The 27,354-nt window shown below is 33.0% G+C and overlaps 2 protein-coding genes across 9 annotated transcripts; both read right to left on the reverse strand.

The window, feature by feature from the left end:
* Nucleotides 1–1,394: 1,394 nt before the first annotated feature.
* LOC132301616 (wall-associated receptor kinase-like 8) lies at nucleotides 1,395–10,695 on the reverse strand. Its single transcript, XM_059798858.1, has 3 exons — nucleotides 9,443–10,695; nucleotides 3,395–3,577; nucleotides 1,395–2,737 (listed from the first exon to the last, which is right to left on the reverse strand). The coding sequence occupies exons 1-3, from the start codon at nucleotides 10,413–10,415 to the stop codon at nucleotides 1,542–1,544; spliced, it is 2,352 nt and encodes a 783-aa protein (XP_059654841.1). The 5' UTR covers nucleotides 10,416–10,695; the 3' UTR covers nucleotides 1,395–1,541.
* A 6,044-nt stretch (nucleotides 10,696–16,739) lies between these two features.
* Nucleotides 16,740–26,735, reverse strand: LOC132301625 (uncharacterized). Of its 8 annotated transcripts, none has more exons than XM_059798876.1 (15): nucleotides 26,366–26,712; nucleotides 24,987–25,177; nucleotides 24,818–24,878; nucleotides 24,605–24,653; nucleotides 23,041–23,095; nucleotides 22,877–22,964; nucleotides 22,025–22,079; nucleotides 21,861–21,937; nucleotides 20,556–20,681; nucleotides 19,955–20,080; nucleotides 19,092–19,178; nucleotides 18,019–18,173; nucleotides 17,836–17,878; nucleotides 17,258–17,375; nucleotides 16,740–17,111 (listed from the first exon to the last, which is right to left on the reverse strand). In XM_059798876.1, exons 1-9 carry the CDS (start codon nucleotides 26,556–26,558, stop codon nucleotides 20,674–20,676), a joined length of 777 nt encoding a protein of 258 aa, XP_059654859.1. In that variant the 5' UTR covers nucleotides 26,559–26,712; the 3' UTR covers nucleotides 16,740–17,111; nucleotides 17,258–17,375; nucleotides 17,836–17,878; nucleotides 18,019–18,173; nucleotides 19,092–19,178; nucleotides 19,955–20,080; nucleotides 20,556–20,673. The 8 variants fall into 8 exon arrangements, with proteins under 8 accessions (XP_059654859.1, XP_059654850.1, XP_059654872.1 ...); XM_059798867.1 differs by having other exon boundaries at nucleotides 17,836–17,942; XM_059798889.1 differs by lacking the exon at nucleotides 17,258–17,375 and having other exon boundaries at nucleotides 17,836–17,942; nucleotides 24,818–24,842; nucleotides 26,366–26,735.
* Between the last annotated feature and the right edge of the window lie 619 nt (nucleotides 26,736–27,354).

The raw sequence follows: 27,354 nt of genomic DNA on the forward strand, positions 1-27,354 counted from the left end.
TCTTTGTTTGCCAATCTCCTTTGAAATTACTCCGTTTTTTTTTTCTTTAAAAACAGACCATAACAATCAAATATTTATTAATAAATTATTTCTCAGATTATTGAATCAGATAGAGATTCGAATCAGGGACGAATATTGTAAACTGAATCTGGTCAGTTTATAGGTATAGTAATAAAGTGTTGTTTGACCGATTCCCACATTGCTTACACGTTTGTCTCATTACATAGAAGAATAGCCTGACTCCTGTGAAAGGAGAAAATTTTACTTGCTCGCCTTGTAAATGGGAGCATTTGGACCGTTAATGTATTAGAGGTAAGGTAATAAATGGTTGGATACGTCCAATGTACTCAAGCACAAAAAAATATTTCTCAAAAGAAGACACGGTCTAAATTTTTTTTTTTGGTGAAAATTATCTCTGTTCTCTCATCTCCCTTTTGCATTCAGTTTTACCTCACTGTTGAGTTTTGTTCCAGTGAATACAACTCTATTTTGTATCACTTTTCTAAATTTAAGGTCAGTAAGAAATCAGCAACTTATTTTATCAATTTCTCTTTGGAACCATTAATTGTATGTTTATAACTGTTTTTCGGTATATATTTCATCTCTTTAGATAAAAAATTATGCTTTTTGAAGAAATTTATGTGTATATATTAATATGGATGTATGGATCCCAATTGTAACTGAATCTGCATGTATTTTTCAACTGCCCTAAGATTTTAATCTATAAGCCAGACCCAAACAATGGGAATTTAAGATTTAGTTTTTAGGATGTTGACTTGTTAAATTCTCCATAATTTTGTAAATTGAGTTGACATAGGATCATTATGGCTAAAGTCTCGTGGAAGAGAGTTTGTCTTGGAATAAATGTTGATTTTGAGCTTATTCTTTTGTATCACCTATCTCTTGCTGATATATAAGGGCCTAGGGAGTAGCTAGATAATCATTTGATAGGAAAATAAACATAGATAAATGAAAGCGGAAGACCTCAAAGGGATTCCCTTCTTTGTTTGTCTGATTTGAGGGCGAAGATCTCGTTGAATTCTTAATAATCATGATATATATATTTTTCTTAGATATAGCCAAATGGAGCATATCTTTGGACCATCTTCTTTGGGTGGTTGATAATGAACTAGTAGAATTTGGTGCATCTGTATTATGTCGACTGTATTGGTCTATATAGGGATCTCCAATAAGAGAATGCATCAATTCTTATTAAGAATACATGGACAATTCTCAACTAGAGCACCAGAAAACAACAGAAGAGACGTATCATATTCAATCAATAAAAAAAGCATCGTATAGAATTCAATTTTAGATATAAAATGATATCCATAAATACTTCAAAGAAACATATGTCAAGCATATTTCTCATCATGATTAGCTTACACAAGATGGTAAATAATATAGAGTACATTAAAATTTTCTTGCTGATCATAATTTCTTAAACACCAGAAGTAGGAATATCTTCCGGTGCTTATACACTATTATTCAAACTAGGATATGTAATATATGGAAAAAAAACAAAACCTTAACCACCATATTTACTTTGATAATAGATATTGGACATCTAACGATGATGATACACTACTATCTTGATAAAAACTCGTCGAAGTTGAACCAACATCTGAAGGCCCAGTGACGTCAACTACTGCAAATTCAACCTCTTCATAGTTTTGTTGAATATTGGATGCTCCATGTGGCATTCTAATCGCTTCCAACTCTGTTGCAACTTCTTTCATTGTTGGCCTTTTCCTCCCATTCAAGTTCAAGCATCGTTTTGCAAGATTAGCAACTCGCATGATCTCTTCTTTCCCACCTTCTTTCACAACTCGAGCATCAAGAATATCAAACAGACGATTCTCCTTCATTGTCAATAGGAAAAATGTTGCTAAACTTCGACATTCTAAAGATATGGTTGATGAGATAGGTTTTTGCCCTGTTAAGAGCTCAACAAGAACTACTCCAAAGCTATAAACATCGCTTTTCTCTGTAAACTGACTTGATTGGAAGTACTCAGGATCCAAGTATCCAAAGGTCCCTTGTACTTTTGTGGTCAAGTGAGTTTGATCAACTGCAAGTGATCTTGAAGTCCCAAAGTCGGACACTTTTGCTCTGTATTTATCATCCAACAATATGTTTGTGGACTTGATGTCTCGATGATAAATGGGTATGGAGGCAGCTGAGTGTAGATAGGAAAGAGCTCCTGCAACTTCTATAGCAATCCGAATACGAATGTCCCAGGATAAAGGGAACTCTTCATTTTGGTCATGGATATACTGGAAAAGAGTTCCATTAGGGATGAATTCATAAACAAGCAAAGGTACTTCAGTCTCCAAACAACATCCATGTAGCTTGACTATATTTCTATGGATAATTTGTGATAAAATGACCACCTCATTAATAAATTGTTCAAGTTGGTCTTTATCCACTATTTTGGACTTCTTAACCGCTACAATCTTACCATCTATTAACATGCCTTTGTAAACAGTACCATGGCCTCCTTGCCCTAGTATTCGATTCTCATTAAAGTAGTCAGTGGCTTTTTCCAACTCCTTTGAAGAGAAGAGTTTGGTTTTATCAACATTACCTTCACCTGAAGATAATTGTTGTTGTAGTAACAAACCCCCATTTCGTTTAAAGAATTTTTGCTGGAGCTTAATTTTCCTTCTTCTTTTCACCAGTTTAATCATCCACCATGTACCAATTAAAAATAGTATTCCGAGACCTATTCCAGTACCTGCAAAACTCAATATGAAAGAATCACCTTTTCAACCTAACAATTTTATGATTGAGTGAAAAAAATACTTGTATATCTGCTAATTTTTCCTACGTTCGTTCATATCCCTTCTACTCCCATAAGAAAGACAAGTCCTTTCCCAGTATTCTAGTGTTTAAATAAAATTTAGCCAGTTGTATGGTTAGAGTCAATGGGACCATATCCTTGCTACATGGTAGGTTTTTTTGTGAGCGTAGAACTAGTTGGTTGAAATTGTCGATAGAAATTAGGAACCAACTCTACTGAATTAAATTAGCCATATTAAATTAAGCTTGACTTTGAGTTGAAGCTATTGGTCCACAATTTTGATTCTAGGCTATTTGGTTACTTTTCGGAGCTACATAATTGCTACCATGTTTCCTATAGTAGTTGTACTGTCAGAAGGGATTCAAGGTTTGCAAAGTTGAATCCTATTTGTGTTAAAAAAATCATATTGACTGATTAAAATTTCTAGCTTTTTTTTTTTTACTTCAGTTTGGTTCAAAATTTTGTTCCTTTTTATATGGCCTCAAACTAAATCGATCAATTGTAATGATTCTGATTAAGCACTAATCAATACCTCAACATATGTGCTTTGTTATCTGAGTGTGTGTTTACGCTGTGGTGGAAAGGACATACCTAGAATAATGATCACATTTCTGTTTTGCTTGGGTTCAATAACCTTGGGTACTTTATAGCAACTATATCGACCAGCTCCAATAGATAAGTACCCAGGTGGACAACGGCACTTGTAACTTCCAGGCGTATTCTCACAGATCTTTTCACAGCGATTGGTCTCTCTCCTCGCACATTCATCAATATCTGACATACAAAATCAAAAAATTAATAAGTTATTAACATATTTGTCTACGCAGCTGCACATGACTTCATACATAGTAGTAGAGACATACACAGAAAAGTAACAATAGATTATAACTTGTGTACATATTGTTAAAATTAGGGTAAATTACACTTATTCCACGTGATTTTGTCGAATTACACGCTAATAGAGCATTTGGAGTTTATTTCTTTGACCTCCTTTAAGGCTTGGTGTGTGTGCTGAACTATCCCTCTCACCAATTAATTAGCTGTTAGGATCGTTAAAAATTATTTATATGATAGCTAAATTACCCTTTTATTATGCAAGAAGACATTAATTTGTTGAGCTAGTAGAATAAATTGCACTTGATCTCCTATGGCTTAATTTGTCAAATTACATGCTAATAGAGCATCTGGAGTTTATTAATTATTACTTTGATTTCCTTTGAGGTTTGGTGTGTGCGCTCAACCACCCTTCTATCATTTGACTATTAGAAATAGTTAAAAATATTTATATAGTACCTAAACTACCCTTATATTATGCAAGAAGACATTAATTACCTTACAATTCTATGTAATCTACATCAATGCATATATATATATATATAGAGCATCTGGAGTTTATTAATTATTACTTTGATTTCCTTTGAGGTTTGGTGTGTGCGCTCAACCACCCTTCTATCATTTGACTATTAGAAATAGTTAAAAATATTTATATAGTACCTAAACAACCCTTATATTATGCAAGAAGACATTAATTACCTTACAATTCTATGTAATCTACATCAATGCATATATATATATATATATATATATATATATATATATATATATACACTCATATACTGGAGTAATTGTATGGACCTTACCCAAAAAAGTTATAGTTTTTTTTGCTAATTAAATTGAATTAATTTAATATATATATATATATATATATATATATATATATATAGACATACAAATTTATTATATTTAAATAAATTAATATTAATCTATTTCTCCCTTCAACTTGTTCTATTTTCCCGACCTACTTCTATTTGTGTACAACTTGTTCTAAAATCTAACATCTCCTTACCTATTTTTACCTCTCTAAAATCTACTCTCATCCACTTCTTTCTCTCTCTAACATCATTCATCATCACAATCCCTACATTCATCAGAATCATCAGCAACATAATTTCCACTTCCACGTTCATGATCACCTTCACCATCTCGTGAAGAGTCAGAGTATCTGCTCCTGACTGCTGCATTTGAATTGCCTGTTGGTTCTCTCAAATTTCAGGGGAGGTCAGTGTAATTTATACTAAAATTTAATACAGACAAGTGGCTAGGTGTTTGCTGTTCTTGGTGACGAACTTTACCTTGGCATCCATGAAGCAAATACGGGTTTCCTTCATAACCTTGGTGACATTGGCATAGGCTAGAACGTCCGTAAGTTCGATTGAAACAGAAAGCATTAGTGCCGCATAATGAACTACTAGACTTGTAGCCAATGAATGAATGGCACATCTCATATGTACCCCAACGCAGCACAACAGGGACCATGCACCTTCATTTCCCGCACGGCATAGGGATCGGTCAGGTTAGTGAACCAATCTTGGTCCACCATAAAGGCATGTTTGCACCCTTTATTATCATTGTTTGAATCTATGCTTCTGAAAGATGCATTGATAAAGTCTAGTGATGGAGGGTTTGTGGTTTGGCAGCAGTTGATGCCAAAGCATCTTTTATCTCTTGAAGTAACATTGCAGTTGGACACGCACCCTATGGCCATTCCCGATCGCCAGTCGTGGATTAAGGCGAGGTTGTCACAACCCATGGCCGTGAATCGGGTGTAGGTGTCTGAGAAGAAAAAAGGAGTAGGCATCCCTTGTTATCACAATATATTAGAAGTGATTACCTGGTTGTTGACGTGAACAATGCCTTCTGTTAATGAGATTTCAAGCACCTCAAGGTTCATGCTAGTGATGAATGGGTTGGGTGGGGTGAAAGATTTGTTGCAGATTATCTCAAACGAGTAACGCGACTCATTAGCAACAAAACAATTGGCTCCAATACCCAATGGGCATGGAATGGTAATATTTCCGCATTTGTCTGGACAACCAGGCTTTGCTAGTGATGCTGCTAATGCCGATGATACTTGAGTTAGCCATAACAATAGTGCGATTTGCAGCACCAATTGAATAACCTTTCTCTCTCTGTTTTTGGAAGATTGGAGGGAAAGAAAGAAGAAGAAGAAGACTACTATCTATTAGTCATTTAAGTAGGCTGGAATATTGATCATTGAGGTAATCACCAATTAAATAATCATTCTCTGTGGGTGTGCTTTTGGAAGAATGAAAAAGGAAGAAGACAAGACTACTATCTATTAGTCATTGACTCAATATTACTCAATGGTGGAGTCATTAAACCATTATTTCAAAGTTGGAGCCTACCATTATTTTGTATTTGCCTTCATTGCGGCAATTATCTAATATGTTTATAAATAAAAAAATGTTTCAAGACTCATGGGGCTATAGGCACAAGTAGGTATGGCAAAATATTTTGTCCCGTTGGGTATATCCTTCCACCCCACCCTGTTGGAATGATTATGAACATGGTTAAATGGTTATGGGGGCGAGAATGGGAGAGTAGCCGCAAGGCCTTTATAATTATATTATAAATTTATTTATTTATTGAATTTGTATTTTAGTACCCAAAAGCGAAAAATCTCCGTGTCTAACCATCCTTTCATTGCATATGGGTGCAATTTGGACGGATTGACCAAATCTAGCTCAACCTGATTTTTCACGAATTTAGACAAATATTTTTACAATTCAGGTTGGGTTTAGACTTAAATATATAAGTTGAATTTAATTAGGATTGAACTTGGTTAATGTGAACAACCTCAATCCTAATTCTAGTTTTCTTTTTTATGTTCTATAATTTTAAATCTTAATTTATTGTATATTGAATTTGTTTATAATCTTTTTAAAAATTGCATTAAGTTTTTAGATTTGTTTGGTCTTCATATCTACGTGTTATGTGTATATATATATGTATACACATATGAATAAGTCAAAATTTGTTTTTTGACCAACCTATTTACACTTTAGACGGGGAACATGGTGGCCCAAAACGACAATTGTGTGGGGTTGTTTCTTCAACACATGACACATCCAAAATGGATTTAAAGATGTGCAAATAATTCGCGTGGTATTCATTGTTTGAAAGGCAAAAGACAGTGCGTAAAAGACGTCCAAGTATAATGACCATTCATTAGTCGAATGCTATCGCCTCTTCTTCTTTAAAGAGAGGTGAGAAGCAATATGTGGAAGGTGTGTGAATGTACTTTAATAAATTATTAATATTTTTGATTAGTTATTTATGTACAGTATAAATAAGTGGAGAAACTTATTTTCTTATTTGTTTTATAGATGGATTAATTAAAAAAATTAGATATGACAATTCACTATAATAAATTTGTGCAAGAATAATTTTTTAAAAATAATAATAGAAAAACGATATTCATTGCAGAAATTTAAGAAATTATTGCGGCCTAACATCTCCGTTGTGACCTAACTTCTCTATAAAAATTTCTCCCACAAGTCCTCTCTATTGTGACCTAACAACATCCAAAGTTTTCATTTAGGTAAAGTAGCTTTATAAAAGCCACAAAAGGAAAGTAATTTTATTAAAAGTACTTTTGCGAAAGCAGTCGGACCCAATATGTCGGATCCTTATCCTCTTGCTCATGCGTCGGGTCCTCACTCCTCAGTCTTGGTCTTCGGGTGAAGATTGATCTCGTTATTAATATTTATACTTTACACGTGGTAAAGTATAAATATTAATTTTTATTTTTTTTCAAAATATTTGGCCTTAGATGAGCTCAAGCAAGGGCGGATTTAAAAATGGACCCCGTTAGGCTTGAGGCCACACCAAAAAAATGAAAAATAAAAATTTTTACGACAATTTTAGCCCAATCCCAAAAGACGAAGAAGTATTACTAGTATCTCATTGACAATTCTTTTATCTCCTTGAGCTCAAGGCAAAGTTTAAAATTTAAATCAATCATTGTATATGGTTTGAAACTTTGAATACCTACCCCCATCCTCATTAACACTTAAATTTTAATGATTTGGTTTTTAGCAACCAATAAATTATATATTTTATTCATTTAAAAATAAAAGTACGTTTTTTAGAATATACTAGTAATGATTTGCTTAGTTTGTAATTTTTAGAATAGTTTTGTTTGGTTCAGTTTTAGAAAATCTGAAAACTATTTTCAGAATTACAAATCAAGCATGCCTTTGACATCCTTTTAGAAAGTAAGAATCTGGTTTTACTAGACCACGGACCTATTGATAATTTAACTTTTTAATAGAATAATTTTTATTATTTTGTATTATATTAGTAGTGAATAAATTATCAAATTTATCTTTAGTGAATCCACATTTACGTAATTGTTTACTTTTTATAGGTGAAGTTTAAATTGGTAATATTGCAAAAAAAATAAAACATTTGACTATTTTTAAAAATGTAAACTTACCCCTTGAGTCATCCCTTAAAATTATTAAATGTCAATATTGTACTTATTGAATACAAATACCCTTTTAACCTTAATAATAACGGTAAATTGTAAAAATACCAGATCTTTCTTGTGGATAAACTTGAGAGAGGTTGTCAAGTTCTTCTACGTCCAGAAGTGCAATAAATTCACCGTCCTTTTTAGAGGACCAAAATAATATTTTCGGTAAATTAGCTCCTTTAAAATCTTTGGAAAAATTTGTTAGCAGTCACTTATTTAAGAACAAATTAATTATACCAATACAAACAACATTAAACATAATCATTGACCAAACCCACATAATTGAAAACGTAGTAAATAAAATGTTGGAATTGAAAACATCATAAATATGAAATCTTTTTTAAAGAACAAATCTTATATAATATTCAAATTTTGATTAAATTGTTTTTTTTTCGGTAAATAAATTTTGATTGAAAGTTTACAACCACCAAAATCACTCACACATAAAGGAACCAGCTTAATCAAGCTTCCTATTGGATTAAATCTGCAATTCTCTTTCTAGTTCAAACGAATTTGCATTAAATCTGCAATTTTCTTTCTATCACTAGCTGTAAATAAATGGGTCAGTGTTATATAAACTTTATTCAATTTTTGGATTAAATCTGCAATTTGGATTGAAAGTTTAGACTTCTTAAAATTTTTATTTCCTTTATCAGTTAGACCCTAAAATTATTATTTTTATTTCCAAACATTTTTATTTCCTGGCAGTATTAGATAGTCGAGCCAATAAGAAGACCCCTATAATTATAATTTTCTTGCTTTATTAGACTTCTTAAAAATTTTATTTCCCTGTAAGGCCCTAAAATTACTACTTTCTTACTGTATATTATTATCGTTATTATTATTTATAATATATATCGGGTTAACAATATATTATAGATGTCTTTATTTTATTTTATTATTATACTCTTCGTAGCTAAAGAATTTGATTAATTCTAAAATTTTCATTTCACTTTCTATCAAAATTTACAATTCTATCCTAATCTAAATAATTTAAAAATAATACAATAGTGAAAAAATATATATATTATTCCTTAGATTTGTGTTGTCCTACTCTCAAACAGTTTCATTAAAATAATATTATTAATATATTAAGAGGTCACTTTTATAATTTTCTCTTAAGGTCTCAAATTATATTGAGCCGCCCCCAAGAGTGTAGATGGTGTTAAAAGTTAATACAGACTAGTGGCTAGGTATTTGCTGCTCTTGGTAATCAAGTGATGAAGTTATATATTCCAGTATTGTATAACTAAACTAACAATTGGCGGTGCAAATTTACTAATTAATTGCAGAACTTTTACCTTGGCATCCATGAGGCAGATATGGGTTCCCTTCATAGCCGCGGTCACATTGGCATAGAGAGCTTGAGCCTTGATTGGTATTGGAACTGCAGGAAGCATTAGTGCCGCATAATGAGGTATTAGACACTTGTGAGCTATTAGACACCCCAAGGAGGCATTTTTGATAAGCTCTAGTACCGCATAATGATCCGAATGATTTGCACATGTCATATGTACGCCAACTCAGCACAGCAGGGACCACCTCCATTTTCTGCACATCATAGGGGTCGGTCAGGTTAGTGAACCAATCTTGCTCCACCATAAAGGCATATTTGCACTCATTTCTGGGCCTGAGATTGTTTGAATCTATGCTTCTAAATGATGCATTGATATACTGGAGTGATGGAGGGATTGTGGTTTGGCAGCAGTTGATGCCATAGCAGCTTTTATCTCTTGAAGTAAAATTGCAGTTGGACACGCACCCTATGGCCATTCCTGCCCAGTCGATTAAGGCGAGGTTGTCACAACCCATGGCCGTGAATCGGTTGTTGGTGTCTGAGAAGGAAAAGGGAGTACCAGTCAAGTCCACAGCTTGATTATTAACCCTGTTACTACAATTAGAAGTGATCAACGGGTTGTTGACACGAACAGTGCCTTCTGTCAATGAGATTTCAAGCACCTCAAGGTTTATCCTACTGCTAGTGATGAATGGTTTGGGTGGGGTGAAAGATTTGTTGCAGATTATCTCAAACGAGTAATACGAGTCAGGCTCAACATTAACAAAACAATTGGGTCCAATACCAAATGGGTATGGAATGGTAATATTTCCGCATTTGTCTGAACAACCAGGCTTTGCTAGTGATGCAGCTAATGATTCTGTTAGTGTTAGCCACAACAATATTGCGATTTGCAGCACCAATTGAATAGCCATTCTCTCTGTGTTTTTGGAAGATGGGAGGGAAAGAAAGAAAGAAGACAAATATCTATTAGTCATTTAAGTAGGCTGGATTGATCATTGAGGCAATCACCGATTAAATAATTGTTCTCTGTGGGTGTGCTTTTGGAAGAATGAAAAAGGAAGAAGACGAAGACCACTACCTATTAGTCAATGGTGGAGTCATTAAACCATTATTCCAAAGTTGGAGCCTACCATTACTTTGTATTTGCTTTGGATTGTTCATTGAGGCAATTATCTAATTTGTGCATTTATAAGAGGTTTTTTATAAATTAAAAAATAAAAATAAAAAAAATGTTTCAAGCCTCATAGGGCTATAGGCATGAGTAGGTATGACAAAATATTATGTCCTGTTGGAATGATTATGAGCATGGTTAAATGGTTATGGGGCCAGAATGGGGGAGTAGCTACAAGGCCCCTTGGTAATTATATTATAAATTTATTTATTTATTTATTAAATTTGCATTTTAGTACCCAAAACTAAAAGCGAAAAATCTTCGTGTTTAACCCTCCTTTCATTTGCATATGGGTGCAATTTGGACGGATTGACCCAAATCTATCCTAAGCTCAACCTGAATTTTCACGAGTTTAGACAAATATTTCTACAATTTGTGTTAGGTTTGAACTTAAATATCTAAGCTGAATTTAATTAGGATTGAATTTGGGTTAATGTGAACAACCTAAACCCTAATTCTAGTTTTTTTTTTTTTTTTTTTTTTTTTTTTTTTTTATGTTCTATAATTTTAAATCTTAATTTATTGTACATTGAATTTGTTTATAATCTTTGTTAAAAATTACATTAAGTTTTTAGATTTGTTTGGTCTTCGTATCTACTTGTTATATATATATATATATATATATATGAATAATTCAAATTTTGTTTGTTGACCAACCTATTTACGCTTTAGACGGAAAAATAGTGGCCCAAATCGACAATTGTGTGGGGGTTGTTTCTTCAACACATGACACATCCAAAATGTGAAAGAATCAGTTTTTTAAAATAATAATAATTAAAAACAGTATTCATTGAAGAAGTTTGAGAAATTATTAGGACCTAACATCTGTATCGTGAGTCACAAAAGTAAAGTATTCATTAAGGTAAAGTAGCTTTATAAAAGCTATAAGAGCCATAAAGCAGCAACCAGCTTAATCAAGCTTCCTATTGGATTAAATCTGCAATTCTCTTTCTAGTTCAAACGAAATTGGATTAAATCTGCAATTTTCTTTCTATCACTAGCTGTAAATAAATGGGTCAGTGTTATATCAATTTTATTCAATTTTTGCTTTCGAATTAAATATTGATTGATTAGAATTAATGGTCCAGTACTATATAAAAATTAAATATTGATTGATTAGAACTAAAGGTTAAGTAGCTTTATAAAAGCCACAAAAGTAAAGTAATTTTATTGAAAGTAAGTTTACTAAAGCAGTTGGACCCAATATGTCGGATCCTTATCCTCTTGCTCATACGTTTTGGTCTTCGGGTGCAGATTGATCTCGTTATTAATATTTAAACTTTACATGTGGTAAGGTATAAATATTATTTTTCTTTTTAAAAATGTTAATTTTCTTTAGATAAGCTCCAAGGCAAAGTATAAATATATTCTGTTTTAGATGAGCTCAAGTAATGACAGATTTAAGGGTCGGTTCAAATGGACTTGAGCCCACACTAAATAAATAAATAAAACATACGGCAATTTTAGTCCAACCCCAAAAAATGAAGAAATATTACAAGTATACAATTCTTGGATCTCCCTTGAGCTCAAGCCAAAGTTTAAAATTTAAATAAATCATTGTAGATGGTTTGAAACTTTGAATACACCTTGTATGCATGTATCACGGGTGATGTGACCTAAAGTAAAGTAAAAAAGGGTCCTTAGTTTGTTTTGTTTTTGTTGTTTGCATTATTGGATGGAGATTGTAGATACCATAAAAAGATTTGTAAATATAGAAAATGTTTTGAAAATCAGTATTATTTGAATGGGTATAAATAAATGAGTTTATAGGAAGTGGAAGATTATTTTTTCACCGACAGGAAAGGATATATTTATATATATATAAACATAAGCTTTGGATAACACAATCTTTAAAAAACAACCACACAAGTTTTGGATAACACAATCTCTGAGAAATTATTATCCGAAGCTTATGATTGTTATGCATAGAATGTAATGACCACTAAATTCATCCAAATAATACTCCCTACTATCAAAATCGAAGTAGTTTTCTTAAATTTTTAAACCAGAATTTTAATGTAAGTTTTTTAAATAAAAAAAAAAAAAAAAAAATTGTGAATTGCATACAACCTTCCTGACTTGTAACAATATTTCTTAAGCCTCCCTCTTAATTTTTTTTTTTTTTTTTTGAGATTGCAGGTTTTATTTTTTAACATTTTTGTCCACTCACCAATTGAATCTCTTGAAGGAGAGAGCCGCAGAAGAGCACAACTTCTTCACAATATTAGCAAGAACTTCCTTTTTTTTTATTTTTTATTTTTAACTACTACAATTAAAAAACGTGATTATTGGTGCATTTTTTTTCTTCCTCTTAACCTTGTGCTTTTAAACTGGTATAACATTATTGGTCTTTTACGAAAAAAAAAAAAACATTATTGGTCTATTATTATTAAAAATAATACTAATACTTAATCCTAGATTCACCATTTATGTCAGCTCGGACACAGAATATGTGTTGTGCCATAAATAATAAAAGAACCGTAATTGAACCATAATTAATGTGGTTTAAAAAAAAAAAAAGAAAAAAAGAAAAAAAAAAAAACCGTAATTAATGAATGATTCAATGAACAGAAATTCTTTCATGAAACTCAAGCTCTAATTAAGTTATCAAATGGCCGAAAACTGAACTCAGCTAGTATACTTAAAAATTAGTAATGGGTCATTATTTGCCTAATATAATCCTTAAAAATTTTAATAAAATCTTTAAAAACCTATCGAATTATACTGTAAAAAGATGTGTATAACATGATTCGTCCAACCATCTTGTTCGCAACGAATTTGAGTTAAACACCAACTTAACGGGGAGGTTCTATTTAATGAAAAGGAAAATGAAACTAATACGACTCAAACCCAAGACGTACCAATTTCACAAGCCATGAATTTAACCCACTGGACCACAACAAGCTCATTGTAGCTATTATTATTAGTAATTTGTAATAAATTTTACTTAACCCATGAACCTGGGTTTGGACTCTGAAGCACGATAGCAACTTTTATTTAACCAATGACTTCATCCCATGGTTGCAACTTATTTTATATAGAGCTGAAAAAAGTTTGTATAGAACCAAAAAAAAAAAAAAAAAAAGTTTCAAAGCCTGAAGCAAGAAGTCTTTATTAATGTACATTTTCCAAAAGCAAAGAAGACAACTTTAACAAAAGCTGGTAGCCTGGTACAAAAATTAAATGGAGGTACATGATTTAAACTATGTGGAAGTTGGAACTAAGTTTGTGAAGTAATATATGAATGTGTTATATTGTGTCTATTAAGTCTTTGTCAAAATGATTTTTGTTAATGAAAATTTTATGCTAGCCGAGAGCTATAGTGAGTCATATCGAGTGCTATATGTTATAAGCAATGAAGGAAGGATAAAACAAAGAAGTAATATTAAGAAGGCAATCGATTCTCCACAAAGTTGTATGATTTATTTTTGTATTACTTTTTAATTTGTTATATATATATATATATATATATATATATATATATATTTTATGTTGTACTTTTTATGTATATAATTGTTATATTTGTTTAGATTCATTAGGTTGGTCATTTAATTTCTATTTTATAGCAAAATTGAAAAATCTCATGTGTTGGAGAACGTGGTTTTGATAGTGGTTTTGATAGTGACGTTTCTTCTGAAAAACTTAGTCGTGATGTTAGGTGGAGTTTTGGTACCCCAGAGGGACTAGACACAAAATACAGTGTCTTTTGTATTCTCGACAGTAAAATCCTCTTGGATTGAACTTACCAATTATTTAGATCAAGAGTCTTTCTCAAGTGTTTATAAGGTTATTTAGCTCAACAAAATCCTCTTGGATTGAATTTACCAATATGTTTGTGAACTTACCAATACTTTACAAGACACAAAATACAATGTCTTTTGTGTTCTCCGCAATAAAATCCTCTTGGTGTGCTCAACTTACCAATACTTTATAAGGTTATTTAGCTCAAGAGTCTTTCTCAAGTGGGGCCTTACTCATTGCCCCAATGCCAGTTGAGCCGCCTTGCTTTGAAAATAAATATTGGTAAGTTGAGCACACCAGTCATTAGTATACTTATTCAATCATATATAATATATTATCTCGTTATCAATAATTTTATAAGCGGGTGGGTCAACATTTTTTGGAATGATACATTATCATTAAATAAATATACTAATTATGTAAGGTGCAAAACGCACGTAATATCTACTCATTCTTTAGACAACCAGGAAAAGAGAAAATGACATCTAAATGCCTCATTGCAATAGTCATCAGCAAGGAATTGTTTCCTTGCCACTGAACTTTCTCCCCCACCACTAAAACCCAAACAAGATAGCCAAATAATAGCGACGCTTCACCTCCTTTTGAATATTCAAAACCATGAACTTTCAACTTTTTACGACCCTTGTCTAAATCAATCCTACTTTTCTAATAGCCAAAAAATGAACAAGAACAATGCATCCATGTAACTGAGATAGGATATCGAGGTGGATGATAGGAATAAAACTAGAAAATACAGATTACTAATCAAAATGTGAGGAAGATATTAGGAATAGTGCCTATTAGTGACAAAAGAAGAGAAAATATAAAATAATAAAATAATAATAGAATGCAGCACTTTTCTGAGTTTTCTCAACAAGATTGTGGAGTAAAGGAAAATAATAATCAAGCTATATCATTTTCATGCACCTCACGGAACTAATTAAGGGGAAAAAAAGTAAAGAGAGAGAAAGAGAAGGAGCAAGTTGTCACCATAACCAACCACCACTTTCACCATTCCACTGTACAACTCCCCCCACCAACACCACTGTGTGATGCACAAACACTCCCTATGTTTAATGGACAAGTTCATATAATTGAAGTACCATAAATGCAAAACTAGTACAAGTAAATCATGCCCTGGAAACTAATCTATGCCAAGTGTTGTACGAAGAACTGAAAATGGATAAATTTACAATTTACAACTTAGAGAAAACTGAAACCATAGACTTCAAACATTTATTAGTATTTCACTATTTGGACAAGTCATTAGAATCAAAATGATTTTGAAATGGTCACCCTAAATGCAAGTATTAGGTGGTGGCGGTGGTCAAACAAGCGCGGTATGTTTAACATAGATGCAGTGTTGACAAAGTCATTACGAACAGTGTGGCATTGGCCAGTCATGCTTAAGTCAGGTCATGGTGCCAGTGATGGTTATAAAATGTGGCGGTGATAAGTTACTAGTGCAATGATAGATTGGTGGTGAAGCAGTAACAAGAAGTGAAAGATGGGGCCACTGGTAATGGTGCGATACGGAGATTCTCAAAAATTATATGATAGTGGATGTAGTGACTAACTGAATATATTAGTAGCACATTGGTCCCAAATGCATTTCTACTAACAGAAATGTGATTTTCATAGTTAAAATGAAAGTGCACCTGTTTTAATTGCATACGAAGTGTCAAAGAGAAACCTCAAAGTGACAGTCTACTTTACCTTGTGTCATCTATTGAAGAAAATCGAGGTTGAAGAGATCGTTTGCCCAAGGGAGTGAGCCATCCGAGTTCAGTAGTGAGTACTGACCGATGTATTCCATTCAAACTAGTTGATGGGTGCTTTACTGTGATCTGAAGCTGTAATATTACACTAGAACAGGAGAGAGCATTCAGCTTAACAGAAACAAAACCAACTCGTCAAATTTTGACCAAAGAAGTTGACGGGATTAACATACGCAAAACAACCACAATCAAATATATTACCGTATTCGCCAGAAAGGAAATTTAAGTTTTACATAAAGAGCCAAACTAGACACAAACTAGTCCATTTAGGCGGACTAGAAACAGACTAGTCCATTAAACCTGGGCAAGGAGTAGCAAAACCTGGGCAGTAACTATTAAGAGGTGAATAGATTGAAAATTTGACAGTTGCTGCACATCTTATTACTTAAACATGGAAGTAACTATTAAGCTACAACCACAGAGAAATTCTACATCGTATAGAATCTTTCAAATTGTGGCTCTCGTACTCATAGTCCACTTCCACTACCTTTGATCACAGAGAAACTAACCTATGATAAATGATACAAACTGAAATGGCATAAAATCCAATGAAAATATAGAAAAGGAGTTGCACTGCAGAATTAAAGGCATTTAAAGAGGAGAGATGATTCAAGCAGAAAAATTAATATATATAAATCACAAGAGATTAGTTCATATTTCCGACACCACAACTACAGAACTGAGTACCGTGATGGTGTACATTGGTCAAGGACAGACATCCTGGATTCCTGCCAGTACAATGAATGTTCGGTTTCAGTTTTAAAAGGAAGGAGCATACATGCAGCCTGAAAAAATTGAGTTGAGACTCGTGCTTATACTTAATGTCTTCTAGTTATGACTATGTGAGAATAGAGCAATTCCCACTGAAGGCACACTTTTACAGTTGAGAGGGCCAAAAGTAACTTTCTCCTGGAGTAAAGTCAGTGCATCCATCCTTTTGAGTGGCCTTCCATCATGTACGGTTCAAGAAATCCAATGAACTGCAACAATATAAACACTATTAGCTCCATTTTTTCCAAAGAAAGTCAAATCCTGACATAAAACTTCCTTTTCAATCGGTTATCTGTTTAAACAATTTCCTATTGTTTGCTAGGTGTTATCTTTGAACAAGCTAATTTTAGTCCACCTGATGGCAGCCAATGTTGTTTTACAGGGAATCTTTTCAAAACTGTGTCTTGTCCAGTGTTATCTGAGAGACAAAACTTTTTTCAACATCCATAGGAAGTTTTTTCACCACAAATATCCTGTCGATAGAAGCAATATATTAACATACTTCTTGCCACCTAAAGTTACTGGTATTTATGCCTTTTTATGAGAATACGATTCAGCAATGAAACAAACACAGCCTAAGGAATGATGCATATAATAACCATATTGTGCTTTTCCCAAATATGAACAGAGAACGAGGAAAAACAATGAAAAGAAAAGACAAAAGAGAAACACTTATAATATAAAATAACATTTCCTTGTTCAAAATGTTCATAAGACCAAGTTAAAAATATTACAAAGTCCATCTTGATTTAAGTCACTTTCAAAATTCAAATTTTCCACCATATAAAATGGCAGTAATTCAAAGCAATTTTGAAAAAAAAAAAAAATCAAGTTATTATTAATTTCATTTCAGTTACAATCAGAACCAAAATGCCATTGCAATAACATTCTAATCTTTTTTCTAAAATCTTAATTATGCAAAAGAAAAACAACCTGCAAATTCTTTGGAGATTGGGTTGTCAAGATCTGATTTTAACTGCACAATATTGAGATTCAGTCTGAGGTTATTTAAAATTCTAGCTTTTCTCTAGCCGCAAATCCTGTAGAAGTTTCACATAAATTTTAATCCGTCCTTTTAGTTATAATTTAAAAAGCATATAAAAAGAACATTAATACCTTTGTTCTATCTTCAGACCATCGAGCGCCATAACCATCAACAATCCTTATCTCAAAGACCACCCCATGTGGAGGAACAATATGCATATTTTGCCAGCAACAATGATCTATTAAACGACTAATGACATCAGCAGCAAGTCTGTTTTTATCGGAATCTAGTGGAGGAAAAAAGAAAAAGCAACAAAAGATCAATCAAGATTCTTATTAGAGTGATGAGTCTAACTAAGAAAAACCTTTTTCGTTTCTTTTTATAAAATGTACAATGGTCATTAATCATTATCCTAAAAAAACACTACCTTAGCATTTAAAAGGTGAATCCACCATCATATCAACCCCAACCACTAAATACAAGGTGATGGCGTATTATCTGCACCAAATTTCTAACCAAAATGGAGGATTGAGTTAAATTTGCTATTGTCTTGAAAAAGTATAAAAAGTTACGCTCCCAAATGTGTGGAATTTGATAGCCACCATTCAATTAATTATCCTCCCTCAACCCCAACCACTAAATACAAGGTGATTACGTATTATCTGCAACAAATTTCTAACCAAAATGGAGGATTCTATTATTGAGGTAAATTTGCTATTGTCTTTAAAAAGTTTAAAAAGTCATGCTCCCAAATGTGTGGAATTTGATAGCCACCATTCAATTAATTATCCTCCCTTAGCTGTTCCACGTAATGATACGATGGGTTTCTTAAGACCTTTTTAGGCTTATACAATCAAGTTCAGAGGGGGGAATACTCATGGTCATTCCCATATGCATCCAATATAGTTTCTCTCATGAGAGTATATGTGTTCCCATCAACATTTCTTTTTCCAAACAAAACAGTAATTCATTGTGAACTTTTTAAACTAGAGATCAAGTTGCCTATATTAATAAGTTGGTGCTCATAAAGAGTATGTCAGCAGCCCAAAAGAATAAGCAAAGACATCACACCTTTTTCCTTTAGGAAAGAAACTTTTATTCTTAATAGCATGTTATTAGGCATGAGAACGATCAGCGTTATGTTTACATGCAATAAAAACAACGTATCTATATTGAAGAGTCACATCAAAAAAAAGGAACCAACCACTTCCATTGAAACTACCCCAGTATCCATCACTGCTCCTGTTGATGTGCTTAGCTAAGGCCCTAGCTCCATCAGTCAAGATGCTACCTTTAACCCGAAGACAAGAAAATGAGAATAGTTAAGCACTGAAAAAGGTACCATATCATCATTCTCCTAAAGACTTCAAGAAAATAAACATATAAACTTTGTATATAAAAATAAAAATAAAAAAGAACTCTCAAGAAGAAAATGTTTTTCCTATCACTCTGATAAACAGAACATCTCAATGTCAATACAAAGAATTTTTTTTTTTTTCCAATCACTCTGATAAACAGACATCCCAATGTGAATTCATAAAATACAAATATAGATCACAAGTGCACCACCATTTGGGTAAAGGATATCAAGTCACAAGTCTGTAAATGTACAGATCAGGGTTTTTCAGGTCCAATACGGTAGGTATCATTAGTGATGTCACTCGTCAAGTCGTCAGTGCAATTGGATGAAATGTACCATCCGCACTATATAGATTTCTGCAATATATTTCTGACTGTACATTCCAGAGGACACACTGGAAGTCAGATTTTTATTTCTTCTACATGAGACCCATCAAATTGTTCGACCTACCTCCTCAGTGTAAGTGCTATGTCTAAGGTGCAGACAATGCAAAATAGCTTACTCATCCTCCTAGCCAAATAAAACCTTTTAAATACAATCCAAACATCATCAACAAACCCAATTCTCTCTCCGTTTTCCTTTTTCCTTGTAATAACATGAAAATTTGCACTATCAAGAACTAAAAAAAATTAAAAGGAAAATTGTATTTACAAATAAAATGAAAAGATAATAACTAATAAGATAATTATTACAAGTCACCATTATACCTCTGGATTATGAGGCAACAAAAATGACAAAAGCAGAGTCGATCTTGGCGGAGGAAGCGCCTCTGGAATTGTTCCTGCTGTACGAGTGAGACCCAAAAGCCTCTGAACACCCTCATAACTCAATCCCTGGATAGACATGAAAATAGTTTAACATACCACTGCAGGATCCTTCTACTATAACGTACATCTCTACTCTAAATAATATAGATGTTTGGTAATTAAATGAAGACAAGAGAACCCTATATGCACGTGCAAAAAATCAAAGCAGATTCTTACCTGACCATATTATGTGCATATAAATGCATACGATATAGGAGTATAAAATGTAACAGTGGAGCAGCAACTTATATAGAATATAATAATCTGATAATTCTTTAACTTCATCTTTCACATTATACAATTCTCATAATAAAAATAGAAAATTAGTCAAGATTCTATAGTCACTTATATAATAAACGTATATAAACAAAAAATTATATTCATATTCTTGTCTTCATCCTGACAATATCCTACTTTTCTAGCATCTGTTGTTTCTGCACATTTGTGTAGTATTCTGTTCCATGTCCAGACATCTATGTTACTTAACTGCAAATACACTTACCAAAAGTATGCTAGCCAAAGGAATGTAAAGCTGAGCAGCTGGCTTCGTGAATCGTAACACGAATTGCAAGGACTCCATTTGACCTTTCCTTCTTTTCTGTGTAAAACTTCCGGTAAATCTACACACCTGAAAAGGTTGAATGTCCATTATTTGTGGGCTACAAGTATAATAAGTTTTATAAATCACTTCAAAGTCAGGCTTCTAGTGGTCATCAGTAATTCTTTCATTTAAGTTAAGTGATTGCAGGATTAACTTAGAACAAAGCAGCAACAAGAAGAGGATATGATTTCTGACCAAGCAGGTTAAAAAAATAAGCATGTTCTCTAAACTTCACTTAAAATAAAATAAAGCATGACATTATAAAATAAAGCGTGACATTATAAATGCTGGGGGCGCTCAGGACATATACTCACGAATTCATTTGCTTAATTACTAGAGCTCATTACAACTCATTTAGTGTTTAACTTATAAAAGAGTCCTCTATCATATCACTTCTTCCTCTCACTCTTCTTAACATCAGGTTTGGATAAAAAAAATTGAATCTTCTATCTCTTTGCCTTTTGCTTTCTGATAAGCTTCCCTGAAAGTTTCTGCAGTTCAACAGTTCACCATCCTTTCAGATTCCACACTGTATAACTGCTTATTATATTTGAAAATTTTCAACCAGAGAAAGGCCTATCGGTAGCAAACCAGTAACTGCCAGGTTCATCACAATATTGGCTAACATCAGGCTGTACAAACAGTCATCAAAATGTTTTTAAAAGTTAGGTTTGAATGCAGAATTATAAATCTTCTCCCTCACCAGATTCAGGTGATGGCCACTTTATGGTGTTATTTCAGAAGTGCAAATATCCCTGAGGGCCTGTATCTGTCTGATTTGTTTTTTAAAATTAGAGTGGTAGGTCCACAATCCTGTACTTTCTTTTAAGGAAAAAAATAAAAATCATTTGGGATGTTCCGGATAGAAGAATGTCCATTTGAAATTTAGGTACTTTTGCTTATATTTTGAGATTTAAGATTCTTCAAAAGAAGAAATAACTATATATTCAAACAAATTCTAATAAACAACTCATGTTCACGAACCTTTATCGAACTTGTTCATGAACATGTTCACAAGCCGAGCCATGGATTGTTCAGGCTCGGCTTGTTTATCAAACAACCTCAAGCCAAGCTTTAATCAAGCCAAGCCCGGGCTTTTCATGAGTAGCTCGGCTCATTTGCAGCCCTATTGTGTATCATTTACAATCAGTAGCGATATCAAAAAGTAGCCTGAGTTGAATTCCTAATAAAATATAAGGCTGTTACCTTCTTCTGTGGTTTTTACTCCAGGAAGGACTTTTGTTAGACTCTCTGCTTCCAACGTCTCTGAAAACCAAGCATACCTGATGACATCCTGTAAACTATTAAAGTTACATGTGCAGAAGTGCATATGAAGAAAGTAAAGATGAAATGCAAGAAAATCTGATCACCTGAACTTGAAGCACGAAACACTTGCTGAAGAGAAGCAGTGCTCCTGATCCAATTCTGATAATCAAATTAAGGCAAAATTAAAGAGAGAAAAATGAATAGGAAAGCCCAATAAAGAATACGTAATTAATCTTAATTATTATTCACTAATTCAAAAATAAAAGGCTATTAGTTTGACACCAGGGAAACAGATTTAATCTGAAAGGAGAACTAGATACACTAAGCAGGAAGAGTAGCATAATCCTTCAGGTTAAAAATAGGCAGCAATCACATCCACAGCAACTATTCTCCTTGTCCAATCTCAACTTAATTTTATCTTGTGACCCCATCATATCTTCCCCAGAAAATATTTTTCACTTCTCAGCCAAAAGGAAAACACAAGAAACACTAACAAATTCCTACAGCCTGTGTCTGTACCTTCTGATTTGTTTTTGAAAATTAGAGCAGTAGGTCCACAATCCTGTACTTTGTTTTAAGGAAAAAAAGAAAAATCATTTGGGATGTTCCGGATAGAAGAAATGTCCATTTGAAATTTAGGTACTTTTGCATATATTTTGAGATTTAAGATTCTTTGAAAGAAGAAATAACTATATATTCAAACAAATTCTAATAAACAACTCATGTTCACGAACCTTTATCGAACTTGTTCATGAACATGTTCACAAGCCGAACCATGGATTGTTCAGGATCGGCTTGTTTATCAAACAACCTCAAGCCAAGCTTTAATCAAGCCAAGCCCAGGCTTTTCATGAATAGCTCAGCTCATTTGCAGCCCTATTGCGGATCATTTACAATTAGTAGCAACATCAAAAAGTAGCCTGAATTGAATTCCTAATAAAATATGAGGCTGTTACCTTCTTCTGTGGTTTTTACTCCAGTAAGGACTTTTGTTAGCCTCTCTGCTTCCAACATCTCAGAAAACAAAGCATACCTGATGACATCCTGAAAACTATTAAAGCTATGTGTGCAGAAGTGCATATGAAGAAAGTAAAGATGAACTGCAAGAAAATCTGATCACCTGAACTTGAAGCACGAAACACTTGTTGAAGAGAAGCAGTGCTCCTGATCCAATTCTGATAATCAAATTAAGGCAAAATTAAAGCGAAAAAATGAATAGGAAAGCCCAATAAAGAATACTTAAGTAATCTTAATTATTATTCACTAATTCAAAAATAAAAGGCTATTAGTTTGACACCAGGGAAACAGATTTAACCTGACAGGAGAACTAGATACACTATATAAGCAGGAAGAGAAGCATAATCCTTCAGGTTAAAAATAGGCAGCAAACACATCCACAGCAACTATTCTCCTTGTCCAATCTCAACTTAATTTTATCTTGCGACCCCATCATATCTTCCCCAGAAAATATTTTTCACTTCTCACCCAAAAGGAAAACACAAGAAACACTAACAAATTTCTACAGTCTATTTCTTTCTATATGGACATTCTTTTTCAACTCTTTAAGAAAAGTGAAGTATGCTTGTCTTAGTGAGCCACTGAGCCCTGAGAAGATTATTGTTATTGTTTAACACCTTCAACCTGACAAGGTTAATAGGGTTTCAGTTGTGTATTAATTCACAGAAATTAAGTAAGAGCTATTACATGGGTTGGACTCCACTACTCCCTTCTTCCATCTTATAGCTTGGAGTACTCTGCTCCATCATTTCTTTCTTCTTTTTTTCTTTTAACTATTTCCATCTTTTGTGCATGTCATTGCAATAAAACTTATGCAGTGGCAACTCCATGGATTTATATGTAACTTAAGGTACCTATTTTTCCAAACAAGTGATGTTGTGGGGGTTTAGAATCAGGACAAAAACAGCCCCATTAAAGTTAAAAGACTCAACCAAACCCCAAAATTTTTTATTAATAATGTTGAAGACAGTTACATGGTTTGGCTTAAATTCGTGACTTCCAATGGTTTGGCTTAAGCGAAGGTTGGATTTTTTTTTATTGTATTTTATAAATTTCAACCAATTTCTTTTCTAAGATATACATATAATGTACAGTATTGTTTGAACTCTGAACTCCCATGTCTTACAGAGAAAAAAACAAAAAACTGGAATTTCACACAGATTTTCTGTTTACACATACATGGAGATACGGTTATGGAAGTGAACAACTGAGGCATAATCAGTGTTTACACATACATGGAGTTAACAGGCTCAACCAAACCCCAAATAAGTGCGATCAAGTTGAACTCTGTATTACACAGACTAAATCTCTTGTTTGATGAAAAATCTAAACCCATCTACCTTGGGTACGTTGGCAGGTCCAAGTTCAAATTTGTCGCATCGATCAATCATAATGACAGAGTTGTCAGAGGGATTATCTGTTTGAATGTCTATTTAGGGGTTCAGAGAAGTTAATTCTGTTAGAGCTGCAGTTGAAACTCTAAATACTTGGTTTACGTTGAGCTTGATTCAAATTTCAAACAAAACCAACCCAAGTAGGACCTGTAACAGTTGCATAGTATTTGATTTATGACACAAAAGAAGAGAGCAACGTGAAAAAAGAACGTAAAAAAATTCAGCAAAGTGCATTATTACAGAATTTATATACAGGACTAAAATAATCCATACTTATTATAGTCACCAACAGCACATCTTCCTTCAGTTGTTTTTAGGCCATCTGCAAGCAATGCCAAGTTAATATGAATAAATAATCATTCACCAGATAGAAACAATTTATCAAGAAATCAAGCTCAAAAGCAATTAGGACTTCCACAGTTAAGTATCAAAATATATAATCCAGTTATGGGCCGCCATGTACTTCTTAATACAAACACACAATACCTTTGAGCTGGGAAAAGAAAGGCTCCTGAACATGAAGTTCAAAGTCTATAGTTTTCAACACCTGATAGAAGGGCATACAATATGTTAACAACAATGACACCAATGTATCATAAATAAATATAATAAGAAGGAAAACAGAAAATGATTGACATCATCACGTTTAACTTACATTTACTAATTCAGACCCCTTTGCTAGAACCAATTGATTCCACTTTTCTTCTTTCTGCTTCATGGAACTGTCTTCATGGATCAATTCCATTTCTTTATATGTCCCGCAGAAAGTTCCAGAAGATATAGACTGGTACAAAGCTGATGCTAGAGGCTTGCGTAGAGGATATTGAGAAACTCCTCCGGAAAAATCTGTAACAAGTGTGAATGAAAAATGTCTTTTCTTAATCATAAATGCATTGGCCACCAGATTTGTGTAATCTATTGTCAAAATTAAGCTTCATTCTAGCACAACACAAGGCGTTTCCAATGCTTCATTTCCTACCACGTGCATGGCAAGTTCCACACACCAGTAGCATTAGAACTGCATATCCATATATACTTGCAAACAAATGAAATGCACATCTCTGAGTGTTTACATTGACAAGCTCCAAAACATTCTAAAGCCGAAGATCGAGAGGATATTACTTTTATATTGTTTACTCATATTTGGCTTGCAAATAAAGACTGTAACCACAGAAAATTAGCCTCATAGAACTTCCAAAATCATGAATATAAACAAACTTAATAATTTATTTAGAAAAAATATTGCTGCTTGTTTCTTATATTGGTTAGTATAGCTGCATAGATTCTGAAAGTTCTTTAACTTGCCAAGAAAGATTCCAATGGTTTATAATTAAGGTCCACAGTACAAAAGGATTCACAAGTTTGATTTGTACTAAATATGTCTCAGATTGTTTGCCTCTTTTTCATTCCTACTCTCTTCTTCTTCGGCTTCTATCCGACTTCACTTATTTGAGCAAGTTACTAAAACAATACTCTTTTTCCTGCCCAAATCCCACATCAACTACACACCAAATGACATTCAGCCCAGCACATGTATGTATGTAAATGTACCTCAGCTTGGATCACCAATCGGATTAGTACTGTTTTAATGATTCATTTCAAAATTGAGTTAACTATACAGAAGCTCGGCCAAATTTATGTTGCCTAAAATTGAAAAATAATAATAATCCAATTGTCCAAATTCAGATAATTTCAATAATACAAACAAATTCAGACTCAGAATTGGCCTCCAAACTGCCCACAGATTCACAACTTACAAACCACGTCCCCACCCCTTCTGAATTTGGCATGCATAAATAAATGGACACAACAAGCTTCACGAATCACTACCTTAACAAAGTAATTAAGCTATAGATCAGTCATTCATTTCTAAATAACACAAGCTCTACAAAATTAACTGAATTATACACACACATACTACACATTATAGCTGGGGACTTGAGTAGGGAAGAAGTGTGTGTGCGTGTGTGTTGAGTAATGAGTTTTGTGCAACTGTAGATAGTGAAGATTTGATTTTGATGATCAAACAAGTACCGGTGTGATTGCAATTAGGGTTTGCAGGGTCGTTCTTGAGGAGGTTAGAACAGTACTCGTTTGAAAGGCCTATATCGAATCCTAGGGTTTCGTCGATTGAGGACGCGAGTGTAAAGTTGAGCACCTCCTCTATGCATTCTTTGAGTTGTACTGGACTGACTCCTGGAGACGATGGCTCTTCGTGTTCCTCCATTTCTCACACTTCAATTCTCTCTCATCTTCAATTCAATTGCAGTCTATCAGATGTGTTGCTATGACTTTGGTCATTTTTTTACTTGTTCTTGTGAACTCTCTTTCTTTTCTTTTCTTTTTTCTTTTTTTCTTTTCTTTTTTGAAGTACGTTTTGTAAGGTAAGTCGAAATACTCTTATTTTCGTTTAAGAGCATGAACACAGTCAAGAAAAAGAGTTTAAATTTTTCCAAAAAAGTTTATCATTTGGCAAAATTTCACTAACTTAAGTAATTTAGATTATAAGAAAGTTGAGTATTTTTTATATTTCTTTAAAAGCTATTATTTATATAAAATAAGATTAAGATTGAATAATTTATTTTTGAATAAATTTTACTTACTTTAGGTTAGATTTCTCAATATCCCTCTGTTTTATAATCAATCCCATTATAAAATCAACATTAAATTAAATTTAAAAACAAAATAATAAATAATGTAAATTTTCAATATTTTCCAAATTTCAATATGAACAAATATTATTAAATCCTCTAGAGAAAATGTTATTATATTCTAAAATTTCAGTAGTTTTGTTCATTTTAAGTCAACAAAGTTTCAGTATTTACTATTTACTACATATATTTTAACAGTTTCTTTTTAAGTTTTTGTAACATTGTACGGATTATGGAGTATATTTACTAGCATGTTATTAATATTTTGCGCAATCGAAGCAACACAAAAAGTCCAAAACATGTTTTATTTGTCTTGTGTTTTCTTTTTCTTTCTTTTTTTAAATCATTGTAACTTTGTGGATCTCTTTTGAC

This window comes from Cornus florida, unplaced genomic scaffold, assembly GCF_030987335.1.
Source record: "Cornus florida cultivar Cherokee Brave unplaced genomic scaffold, ASM3098733v1 CherokeeBrave_3.0.0_Hap2_Chr01, whole genome shotgun sequence".
Taxonomy (NCBI): domain Eukaryota; kingdom Viridiplantae; phylum Streptophyta; class Magnoliopsida; order Cornales; family Cornaceae; genus Cornus; species Cornus florida.